This window comes from Euleptes europaea, chromosome 12, assembly GCF_029931775.1.
Source record: "Euleptes europaea isolate rEulEur1 chromosome 12, rEulEur1.hap1, whole genome shotgun sequence".
NCBI classification, from domain to species: domain Eukaryota; kingdom Metazoa; phylum Chordata; class Lepidosauria; order Squamata; family Sphaerodactylidae; genus Euleptes; species Euleptes europaea.
The window spans coordinates 57,812,612-57,825,520 of NC_079323.1; the positions used below are offsets into that span (position 1 = coordinate 57,812,612).

Sequence of the window (12,909 nt, forward strand, 5' to 3'; positions counted from 1 at the left end):
ATAAAGCTTTGGCTATATCAAAACAACATCTAAATACAGTGGAAGTATAAATTTTGAAAAGCAGTTTCACAAAATTCAGAAGTAGTTTACTAATCTATATAAACAAGACAATTCTTGCTGTCTTTACAAGACAATGCTGTAACAAGCTTTAAGTGTTCAAAATGCTGTGGAAGATGTCTTTATTTTATACAGCATAGTAGAAGCATATCTGTGATCTTTTTTCTCACCTTAATAGCTTTAATGGCAGCTTTAGTAATGAGAATCATCTTCGCACGAGAAATAGGAGGCTTCATCTCCATCAGTGAGAAGAGCTGTGACAAAAAATCAAAACAAAATGGTAGAGTCCAAACATTTCACTTGATGAATATTCAGATCATAAAGCTGCCCCAAATAAACTACATAACATGCAGCAACTATTTCCTCTCTCAGGGAGGCATTTACTGTCTCCAGGACCCAGTCTGCCAGCTCCCTCCCTCCCCGCCCAGTAGATTTAAGTAGCCAAGAGGGACAAGGGTTGTACAAACAGGTGGTAGATCTCCAACTTCCAAAAATTCTGACCAGATCCTATGACCGCACACAACTGGACAAATTGGCACCCTGCCACCATCCAATTCTGTTGCTGCTAGTGTATAGTCCAAGTTGGAATGGATGCAAGAGATTTTATCCACAAAGTGCTTAGCCAAATGATCATAGTGGACTGCAGAGCACTCCATGCCCTCTGTTGGTCACACAGGAGAATTCTGCAGGTCTACACTGTGCAGATGCAACGGTGGCAGAAAAATATTGCTTCTTTGCTGCCATCACTCCCATCACCACCATGGAGTAGACTTTCAAATGAGCTCTAGCCCATGCATTGTCAGATTTGTGCCAAGTCTTTCTCCACCATCGCTCTAGCTATCTCTCCATGTCTTCTCATAGCCCACAGTCCTGGGCCAGGTTCCACTCGAGTCTTCTACAGCCTCACCAGCAGCTGATCACCAAGAAGTTAAACAAGAGCCTAGTGCTGGATCAGAGCTTCCGGTCCAGCCTACAGTGGTGGCACAACCCAAGGAATCTCAGCAAGGGATTGACCTTCCTGATGGAAGATCAGATCCAGATTCACACAGACGCCAACATGGAGGGATGGGGAGGGACATGCCAATCTAGCATATCCCAAGGAACGTGGTCAAGGTCAGAAAAAGGTCTTCACATAAACATCCTTGAACTCAGAGCCATTTGCCTAGCCCTGATCCAGTTTCAAGACGCATTTCGCCATCGTCACGTCCTCGTGAGAACAGACAATGTGTCAGCCAAAGCACACATAAACAAGGGGGCTCCAGGTCGTCAAGGCTTCACAAGGAAGCAGTCCTGATATTCACCTGGGTCCTGGGCAGAACAGAACCTCCGGTCCATCTCGACGGAACACGTCAGAGGAGTCCTAAATCTCCAAGCCGACTGGTTGAGCTGCCAAACATTTGACGAAGGGGAATGAACCCTCAACAAATCCATCTTTCTCCAAATCATAAAAAGAGATTCGGAGAGCCGACAGTGGACCTGTTTGCTTCGGGGGAGAATCATCTCCTCCCATGGTTTTTCACGAGGTACTTCCATCCACAAGCAGAGAAAATGGATGCCCTAGTGTCCCCATGGCCCTCAGAGTTCCTCTTTGCCTTCCCACCTCTTCCCATACTTCCGAAGGTAGTCAGAAAGATCAGGAAAGAGAGGGCAACAGTCAACCTGGTTGCTCCATTCTGGACAAGAAGGCCATGGTTTCCCAGTCTCAAGGAGCTGGCAATACAGCAGCCTTGGGAACTGCCCCCGATACCAGACCTACTACTTCAGGGGGCCCTGCGTCATCCAGACCCTCAATGGCTGCGCTTGACCGCCTGGAAGTTGAACGGAACTGGCTCCTAGACCAGGGATATAGCACGGCGATTGTCAATATCATGATCGAGGCTAGAAAGCCATCCACTAGGAAAATATACGGCCTGTTGTGGAAGGCCGTTCTGTGGTGCAGAGAAAAGGATGTCGATCCCCTATTTCCTAGTGTTTCCGAGGTCCTGGAATTCTTGCAAGACGGGGTGGAACAGGGACTGAAGGCAGCTACTCTACGCAGGCAGGTAGCAGCTCTGTCTTCTGTCATTCCTTCCATCAACGGCATCGCACCCTCCAGGTACCATTCAGACCTTCCTGAAGGGAGTGCTCCAGACCAGTCCTCCAGCCATCCACCGTTTCCCTACGTGGCGTCTCAACGTGGTGCTGGCTGCACTCACTAGACCTCCGTTTGAACCCAAAGGAAAAGGAGTGGCACAACTGCTTTCATTCTTAGCATCTTCTGCTTTGACCTGGTTTTCGAAGTATTCCGGGAAAGGAAAGGTATGTTGCCGGGGCTGGGATCTGGGAAAAAACTTCCTTATCACCTTTTTTCTTAGTGCTCATAGCAACTGTAGCCAGATCTGGCTCTTCGTTTAGATCTAGGGCAACTAGGGCCTTTGTTAGTAGGCTCTGAAAATCCTCTGCCCCAAAGAGGCGATGCTGTTGTTCCTCCCAAACCAATGGATTGTCTTCGTCAGAATCAAATTTCCCTTCTTCTCTGCTTTCCCCTTCAGAATCGCCCATAATGGATGAGTCATCCTCCAGGGAGGCCCTAGTCTGGAATGCACGGGAAGATTTCCTTGCCGCCTTTGTGTTCCAGCCTGACCCCTTAGCCTCTAAGGGGCCCTCACCAGATGTGCCTTGAGGGCCCCCAGAATCTGAACTCGCAGCACTATCCTGGGATAATTTTCCCAAGGACCTGAACAGAGGGGAGAGGGAATCGCTAAATGCCTGCAGCATCTGCGCCTGCTTTTCCATAACCCCCGTAAACAAATTAAAGGCTTCCCCACGGGAAAGCGGAGAGCCTTGGGTAAACGTGTATGCGCCCCCCCCTGCTTTTGAAAAACGTGCCTTCCCCTGGCTGAGTACTCACGTCCGGCTTGCCGCCACGCGGGATCCCGTGGGCGCCATTTTCAAGCGGCTTGGCCGAGCGTGCTCTCTTTGTGGCGCCAGAAGCCTCCGCGCCTGAATCTGCGGCGCGCGCCTTTTTTGAGGCGCCTAGGCTCTCTGCGCCCGATTCCGCGAAACCGCAAAGGCGGCCGTTGGAATCCCTCTTGCGACTCCGCCCTGTCAAGGCGACGAGGGCTCGGTTGTTCTCCCCCTCGGAGAGGAGCTCCTCATCCGAGTCGCCCCGTTCGCCCATCATCTTGCTCTCCGGAGCGAAGACGGAGGAGTGGGAAAAGGGGGGGGAATGGTAAAAGAAGCAGGAGGGAGACTGTGTCTCTCTCATTTTTTTTTAAAGACCGAGGAGGAATGAGGAAGCGAAGAAGCCAAGGGATCAGAAGGTAAAGGATCAGAAGATAGAGGAAATCCCGGTAAAAAGGGTACTCCAATGGCGGAGCCTGTTGGCGAAGCTGCTTCCCTGTACAAGGCAGGACAGAAACTGGATATGGGTGGAGCTCCCGCCCAGGAAGACAGAAAGTGAAGTTTTTAGTCCTGCCTCCCTGGGCACATGATGGTAAAACCCACAGTTGCAAGATGCCTGGAGAGCCCAGAACGAGACAACAGTACCATCTCGCCAGTAATGTCAGATAGCTAGACATAATTTTCAGACTTTCTCCACCCAACAACAGCTCCATGGAAGCCACAGTATTTGGATGGTGGAAGCACAAGGAAACCCAGTACAATGTCTTCTTTTATTGGATGCTACTGTGGAGAGACAAAGATGTTGCTGTCATGGCAACCATATATCCTTTACAATGTGAAATGACTACATTTAAAAGGAAATAATAAACTGAATTTGGGACCTTGTGAAAAGTAACTAGTTTACTCTTAATTACAGCTCCTTTCCATTACCATGAAAAGTTGTATCCGGCAAAGTAGAATGTAGCCTATGAAAACTACAAACCCAAAAAACCGCGATAGCCCTTGTTTTGGAAAACATATCAGTCCCCCTCAATTTTGTAATTATTTTTGACAAGAATTTAAACCTGGCATTGTACTGGCCCTTGTAATTGTGTTGGATATGCCTAGAAACCAGGCAAGGATTCTTGGAAACCAAGGCCTGGATTCATGTTATAAAGTTTTGGTTGTGCTTGCATTTTCTAACTGAATACCCAAGTTACAGCTCTGCCTTGCTCTCAGCCTCCTACATAAGTGGTCGAAGCTAATAGGAAAATAATAAATATTGGTATTTCCTTCAACTCTATTTTGCTTCTCAGGAAAGAGGCCTTTAGATTGCTGTGTCAATGCCTGCTAGATATAGAAAGGCAAACTTTATTCTCTTCAGTGAACAGACGTTGTTCTCCAATGTTTCATGGTGTTGCTCTGGATTATGGCACTGTAGCTGCTTATTTCATTTGCAATCACCTGACATCCGCAGAGCATTTATGCTTGCCAAACTTAATATTCTTCCACCAGCCATTTTATATGGTAGACATAAGAGAATTCCTCTCAGCAACAGGTGTTGTCCATGAATGGTTGGGGTACTTGAATGCTTAATTCATGTGTTATTTCATTGTAAATTTTACTTGGGGCTGAAGAATGCTTTTATCAGACCTCTGTCTAGTGCCCACAGCTTCTCAGACCATCAGTTGGTGGCATATCTTTTATATCTATTATTTTATCACTCAACAAGTAGCCAGATATCTGCTAGCTGCACCAAGAATATGTGAACAGCTTATACATGTTCCTAGATAACGTTATTGACACTGTTGTTTTAATGCTTTTATAGACTGTTTGGTTTTTGCAATTTTGTTTTATAAACATGGTGTGACAAATGCCTAATAAAAGTGATGATGGATGCAAAAATCAGCATATACATGTTAATAATTTTTTCACATTTGGGGATTTTCTTTGTATCAATCACAGCACGATGTAGTGGTTAGCATGGCAGTTTTGGACCTAGGAGACGCAGGTTCAAATTCCTACTCTGCCTTGGAAGTGCACTGGGTGACCTTGGTCAGTTTCACACTCTTAGCTTAACATAATGTAGATACGTGAAGATAAAATGGAAGAAAAATAACGAATGCAAGCTGCTTTCAATTCCATAAATATCAAAATAATTAATATAATATATGTACATATAATGCAAAAAAATGAAAGGGCAAAACAGCAACTTAGAAGTAAAAGTAATATATTGTTTTATTTTTAGAAAAAAATGAAGATATACAGCATTCTATTTTTAAAATCTTACAAGACTTGAAGAGAAGTGCCAGATTTATCTGTGTAATATAGTGCATAGAGAGTATATACTGCATTCCTTTTGGAAAACATACTTTTAGTGATCTGAAACAGTTTCAAAGTCCCATCTCAAGCAAGCCTAGCATTAGCCAAAGAGCCTCAGAACTCATGGCTACATGAATTTATGTTTCAGAATGATGACCCCAAGTTGCAAAATGTGAATTTACAGTGCGATTCTAAGGAGAGTTACTCCAGTCTTAAGCCCATTCATTTCTTTGGACTTAAGACTGGAGTAACTCTGCATAGGACTGCACTGTTAGTGTGTTTCAGAACCAAAGCATTTTCAGGGTTGTGTAGAACCATTCAAAAGAGAAGCATTCAAATGTAACACTAACAGTGTATTCTTAAAGCAGGTTTATTCAGTAGAGAAGTGTTCCTTCGATAGCACTGTCAGAGTTGGATCCTATGGATACGTTCCACTAATAATTCTGCGCAACGTGCCTTTGCCTGATGCAAGAAGCCTTTCACAAGTGGAACAAACCCACAGGATCCAGCCTTAAGTCACTTAGCAACAGAATTCAGTGATGTTATTAGTGCCTTATCAAAACCTGCCAGCCCTGCATTTGCTAAGTGAATGAGAAAAAGAGATATAAAAATATCCAAACACTTGGATATTCTCTTCAGTTCATCCTATATTGCCAAGAACAAACCACGCACAGACCTCAAGGAACCAATGCATTGCAGAACAAATTTAATATAAGAATAAATGATTAGTATGTAAATGAAGAGGGGCAGTAAATGTATAGTTATAACTGTACTGAGAAATTAGTAGTTCGTAGATGGTTTCTCATAAAGGTAACTTTAGAAGATTTTGCTGTTGATGTAAGAGACCTTCAAGATGGAAAGATTAAGAAAGAATATTTATTTTAGGTCCCTTAGAACAGACAATACCACATTACTGAAAAGTTCTGGATGAAGACACTGAAAGATTGACAAGCACAAAAGTGGCTAGCTGAAACTGTGACAGATCATCTAAGCTAACAATGGTTGGGCCAGTAATTAGACAGGAAGCAAAATCCATGAAAGAGTGCAAAGATTACATGCAACACATGGTCTCCTGTTCCCTCTCATTTCTATGTTTGAAAGTGTAGAGCTCTAAAGGTCAAGCTCAGTGACTGAAAACCACAAAGATTACAATTGGTTGGGTTCCTTGCTAAGAACAGTGTAGTAAGTGGAACTGCTTAATTTTGGAGACCCAAGCCAAAATGGTATAAACTACATCAGCTGTGGTGGGAAAAACAAATACTTCAAAGGAGGGTATGCAGAGAAAGCATGCAGATTCATAGTTTCTGGATCTAAGACAGGACAGACTCAACAACATAGGAATAAAAGATGGAAGCAATGATCCTTGACTATACAATGTACATTAAGTACATAGGGTCTGCATTAATAATCAAAGGGACTGCTTACACCCTTCTATACTGACTCAAATATTCAAATAAATGGAGCTTTCAAAGTAATTAAGCTAGGGTGTGTGTATGTGTATATATATATATATAGCTGACTTATGGCGACTTTGTAGGGATTTCAAGACAAAGAGATTTTCAGAGGTGGTTTGCCATTGCCTGCTTCTGTGTCAAGTCCGGTATTCCTTGGAGATCTTCCATCCAAATATTTGCCAGGGTTGAGGCTGAGAATATGTGACTGGCCCAAGGTCACCCAGCGAGTTTCCATGGCAGAGTGGGGATTCGAACCAGGATTTCCCAGATCCTAGTCTGACACCTTCACCACTACACCACACCGGTTCTCACAACCATTTCTATTAGGACAAACCAAAATGACACAAAACAGTGTGCAAGTTTTCAAGTTGACCAGAACTCTTCATCAGGTTAGATATTACAGATTAAAAAAGAGGTGGAGGGAGGGGAGCAAAAGATGTTTTAGGCCATGATTTTAAGGCCTGTTCTTGCCAGCATTACTGTGCTTAATGCTGGCAGGCAAGTAGATATAATGTGTGAGGTTACACCTGGATTTCTGTGAACAAGACAAATTATGTCTCTCCGTTTAAATTACAAATGCCAGTAATTTTTCTTGTATCTCTGATACTGAACAAGATTCACTGATCCAGGACTCAAATCTAGTCCTTCTACTTAATAGTCATTATACTAACAATTTCTGAGACGTGACAAAAAACTACCCAGTATGGCTTCAACTGACTTTCTGCCTCATTCATGACCTTATATGTATTGCTTATAGCCTTTTTTACACATCTTCGTGTCGGGGGTGGGTGGGGTGATGACAAGCCATTTTCTCCTTGCGACTGGGACAAGCGGACGGAAGTGGCAGCTGCCTTGCCCCTGTGCTTTTTCTCATCCTCAAAGTACCACATGGGGATGCTACAGGGCACACTGCTACTGGCTCAGCTACAAAACTTACATGCAACTATGCAAGTAACATTTCAAAAATGGAGCCAACAGCTCACTGTAGAGGACACTTTAAGAAAACACAGAGACAAAGGCAGCTGCTGATTCTGCCCACATGCTTTGGGACATAAGGAGGAAAAAACTGTCTTTTTTCTTTTCTTTTGCCATCAGTTCACAGCTGACTTATGACAACCCCTGGTGAGGTTTTCAAGGCAATAGACGTTCAGAGGTGGTGTCATTGCCTGCCTCCACATCATGACCGGGTATTCCTTGGGAGTCTCCCATCCAAATACTAGTCAGGGTCTACTCCACTTAGCTTCTGAGATCAGGCTAGCCTTGGTGAATCTGGGAGGTGCAAAATTCCCACTGAACATCTAATTCAATGACCTCAGGTGCTCACCCAACACACACAAGGACTTTGTAACATGTACAGAGGCCCTACTGCCTGTGAATTACCATACATACAGTGGACACAACCAAGACCTTCCTGTTCCTCAAATATCCTTTTCAGAGAATGCAATATATTACCCTTGAAGCTGGAAATCTGGTGGAAACAGACCAAAGGAAAACTACCACAAACTATATAAACCACATTGATGTCTATAATGCATGGAGAAATCTCATATGTGCTGTACAGTCATTCTCTTTGTGCTGACAAAAGCATAATGAACAGCCATAATGGCAAAACACATGGCATTTATTTTGGCTTGTTCTGACCTTCTACAGCCAGCTGCCACAATAGTATTTTCTCCATCACACACACACCACTGGAATACATACCATAGCTTGCATGTTTAAATCTCTTCTGCCCATTCCTATGATATACTAAATTTGCTACTTAAATCCTCTTCAGAGGTTTTTCACAAATTTCTAGTAAATTTTCAAAATATGTGAACTAACAGCTAGTTCTGTACCTGGTGCTAATCCTTTCAGAGAGGAAAAAAAAACGTTGAATGCTTGACCAAACAGTTCTTGACTATTAAAATTAGCCTACTCTACTACCAGCCCTGACTTGGATGGCCCAGGCTAGCCTGATCTTGTCAGATCTTAGAAGTTAAGCAGGGTCAGCCCTGGTTAGTATTTGGATGGGAGACCACCAAGGAATACCAGGGTTGCTATGCAGAGGAAGGCACTGGCAAATCACCTCTGTTAGTCTCTTGCCATGAAAACCCCCAAAAGGGGTCACCATAAGTCGGCTGCGACTTGACGGCACTTTACACATACACACACCACTACCAAAAAAATCTCATTTTGTCCAGGAAGCACTTCCCCCCCAACTTACATTTCACACAAATTTCTTACATCCTAACAACTACCATTAGCAGCTTTGAGATCACTCTGACAAAGGGAGCTTTGACTCTTGAAACTTATACCCTTGAAAATGTTGGGCTCCAAGGTGCTCCAGGAATCAAATCCAGCCTTTCTGCTGCAGACCAACATAGCTACCCTCTGAAACTCACAAATCTTCCAACTCACTATTTAGAAATTACTAATCTAAATAGTTCAGAAATACTGGGAGCAATCCAAAGAAAGTAAATCCCATTTTATTCAAGGTGGCTTAATCTTAAGAATGTTTTCATGAGAATATCTTTTTTTTATTATTCATGATATTTATAGTCTGCCTTTCTCACTGGGACTCAAGGCAGTTTACACAGAGTGAGTCAATACGATCGACAGGGTGTGACATTCAGTGAACAATATAACAGGATTAGGATTGTAGAAATCAGCCATTGTCCATCACAATTCAAAAGTAATTGAAACAGGGGCTAGACACATTTTTATTTCAGCTTTACAAATAACTAGACAAAAGACCAGGCAGACAATGTGACCCCAGATAACTGTTATTTGTGGCTTAAAAGAGGGTGGGGGGGAGAGAACTTTACCAGAGTTAATTATTACACAAGCAACCAGGACAGTGACTATTAAAATCTTGAATTATGATTATTTTTACATCATTAATGTACCAAACACTTTCAGTATAATACCAAACAGTTCTACAGTGTATCTACTTTAACATGGATGACACAATCACTGGCTGGTATGATCAGCAATATTCTACTGGCAATCATTGAATTAATAGCCAATAAGAGCAATTCCTCACCCACCCCAGGTCACAGATTTCATTGTCAGGAAATTAGTCATCAGCTTGAGGAACAAGAATGATTATTGATGTTGTGATAGGTTGGAAATTGCAATCTTGAGGAGGGGGAAGCAAACAAGCGTGGCACGGGGAGAAGACACTCCCCTATTAGCTAATTATGATAGTGAAATGGATCCATGGGATTCTGCCTATCAGTGGCTTTTCCCCTCACACAGCAAGCCTTCCTTTGAGAAGTCTCCCAGCAGAAGAACCACTTGCCTAAGAGGAAGGCTCCTTGCACCAGACAGAAGTGTCAATGTCAGTGGAACAGATCTGCAGGATCTAACCCATTATCACAACTGTGTTTAAATTTCTCATAAGGCTAGTACTACAAAGGTTGACTGTTTCTTTTGCAATCTTTAAAGCTGAAATTTTTAGGCGAGTGGAAGATAGAAGGAACTCTTTCTTTCCATTTTCTCATAAGAACACCTGCTGGATCAGACCAATGGTCCATCTAGTCCAGCATACTGTTTCACACAGCAGCCAACCAGTTTCCCTGGAGTTAAAAACAGGGCATGCAGGCCCAGCTGCTGCATCCCAGCACTGGCATTCAGAGATTTGCTGTCTCTGTAGATGGGGCTCCCTTCAGTCACCATGATCAGTAGCCACCCCACCCCCGCCAAGGTGTAGTGAACTGGTAAATTATAGAAGGCAAGAATCAGCAGCAGGGGTGATTGTTGTATTTTCATGCAAGAAGATGCCATGGAACATGCATAGCCAGTTTTTAGTGTTTGGGGTTTTGCTAGTTTCCCTACTGTAGAGACAGTCCTCTTGCAGTGAGGGCTAGGAGACGCAATCAGAGCAGGGGTAGGGGAGGAGCTGCCTATAAACTATGGGTAAGGCCTATGCCAGGAATCCAGATCTCTTCATTTGATACCTCAGCACTGAGTTCTCATCTTTAGGAATTTCAGTTGAGTGCAAAAGATGCAACTGACAGGCAGCAATACTTTAATTCACTTTAAACCAGGTGCCTCTAGGAAGCCCACAAACAAAACAACTGCAGCAGCACCATCATGCCTGTTCTCCACAGCACCTAATATACTCGGCATGCTCTTCTGATCCCAGAGAGAACAGGCATGCATCACAACCAGCATCCGTCTTTACCAGTAGCCATAAGAACATTAAAAAAGCCATGCTGGATCAGACCAAGGGCCATCAAGTCCAGCAGTCTGTTCACACAGTGGCCAACCAGGTGCCCCTAGGAAGCCCACAAACAAGACAACTGCAGCAGCACCATCCTGCCATGAACATCCCTCTTCTCCATGAACATGTCAACTCCCCTCTTAAAGCCTTCCAAGTTGGCAGCCATCACCGCATCCTGGGGCAGGAAGTTCCACAATTTAACTATGCGTTGTGTGAAGAAATACTTTCTTTTATCAGTTTTGAATCTCTCTCCCTCTAGCTTCAGATGACCCCACGTTCTAGTATTATGAGAGAGGAAGAAAAGCTTCTCCCTATTCACTATCTCCAAACCATGCATAATTTTATAGACCTCTATCATGTCTCCCCTTAACGGCCTTCTTTCCAAGCTAAATAGTCCTAAGAGTTTTAACTGCTACTCATAGGGCAGTTGCTCTAGTCCCCTGATCATTTTGGTTGCTCTTTTCTGCACCTTCTCAAGTTCTGCAATATACGTTTTTAGGTGTGGTGACTAGAACTGTACACAGTATTCCAACTGTGGTCTCACCATAGATTTGTACAAGGGCTGTATGATATCAGCAGTTTTATTCTCTATTCCTCGTCTAATTATAGCCAGCATGGAATTTGCCTTTTTTACAGCAGCCACACACTGGGTTAACATCTTCATCGAGCGATCCACTACCACCCCAAGATCTCTTTCTAGGTCAGTCACTCCCACCACAGAGCCCATCAGTGTAAATGTGAACTTTTTGCCCCAATATGCATCACTTTACACTTGCTCACATTGAAACTCATTTGCCATTTTAATGCCCATTCTTCCAGTTTGTATAGATCCTTTTGAAGCTCTTCACAGTCTGATTTTGTTTTAACCACCCTAAATAATTTGGTGACATCTGCAAACTTGGCCACATCCCTGTTCACCCCCAACTCCAGGTCACTGATAAACAGGTTGAAAAACACCAGTCCCAGCACAGATCCCTGAGGGACCTCACTGCTCACATCCCTCCCATTGATTCCTACTCTCTGTTTCCTATTTTTCAGCCAGCTCTCAATCCATAAGAGGACTTGTCCTCTTATCCCATGACTATGAAGTTTGCTTCGCAGTCTTTGGTGGGGGACTTTGTCAAATACCTTTTGGAAATCCAAATACACAATGTCCACAGGCTTATTGACACTTTAAAAAAAACTCTTAATAGGTTAGTGAGACAGGACCTACCTTTACAGAAGCCATGTTGGGTTTTGCTCAGCAGGCCTTGCCCTTCTATATGCTGGACAATTCTATCTTTAATAATGCTTTCCATCAATTTACCTGGAACAGACGTTAAGCTAACTGGCCTGTAATTTCCTGGGTCCCCCCGGGAACCTTTTTTATAAAGGTGTGTTACATTGGCCATTCTCCAGTCCTCTGGAGATATATTATAATTTCTAAGAACTAGGAAACTGCCATTATTACTGTATAGGGATTTAAATTTCACTCAAAGCAGTGGGACTCACAACTGAGAACAAGTGTTCAGATGTCACCATTTAATCTGTACATTAAGAGTAAACTGCAACATACAATTTCTTAGGCAGGAAAATCTACCTTACATTCAAGTGTATATGTAAAAAGCTAAGCTTATCATTTTTAAACTAGGCATAATTATCACAGGGGCAAACTGCCAACACGCTGCTCTGCTTGTACATCCATTCTCTTTGTTTCCCATTTATGCTATTATACACATCTCATCCTCTCTTATCTCTAAACACAGAGTTGTGCATTTACCAGAACTGAGCTTTCTCGAACACAGAACGCAGTAATGAAGGCTGCACACATGGCCTTGACAATACTGCAGAAGTGGTTCCTCTTTCTGCTTCGCTCACATCACTGTCCAACTAGTACATGCAAGGCCTTTTCCACTGAAATTGTGCAGCCAGTGGTAATCATGGCGTATTGCTGATTTCCCCTCAGCCAAAGAAAAACAGAAGAACACAGGAGAGCACAACGGGGAGTGGCCATAGTGATAAGTTTTA

General features: G+C 43.3%; 1 protein-coding gene across 2 annotated transcripts in view; it reads right to left on the minus strand.

Moving 5' to 3' along the window:
• Positions 1–12,909, minus strand: part of SCAF4 (SR-related CTD associated factor 4) — a 57,028-nt gene that overhangs the window by 40,348 nt on the left and 3,771 nt on the right. For both annotated transcript variants that reach the window (XM_056858102.1, XM_056858101.1), the window contains exon 2: positions 228–311. In XM_056858102.1, the coding sequence (XP_056714080.1) occupies positions 228–311 (84 nt within the window). The remainder of the gene's footprint in view (positions 1–227; positions 312–12,909) is intronic.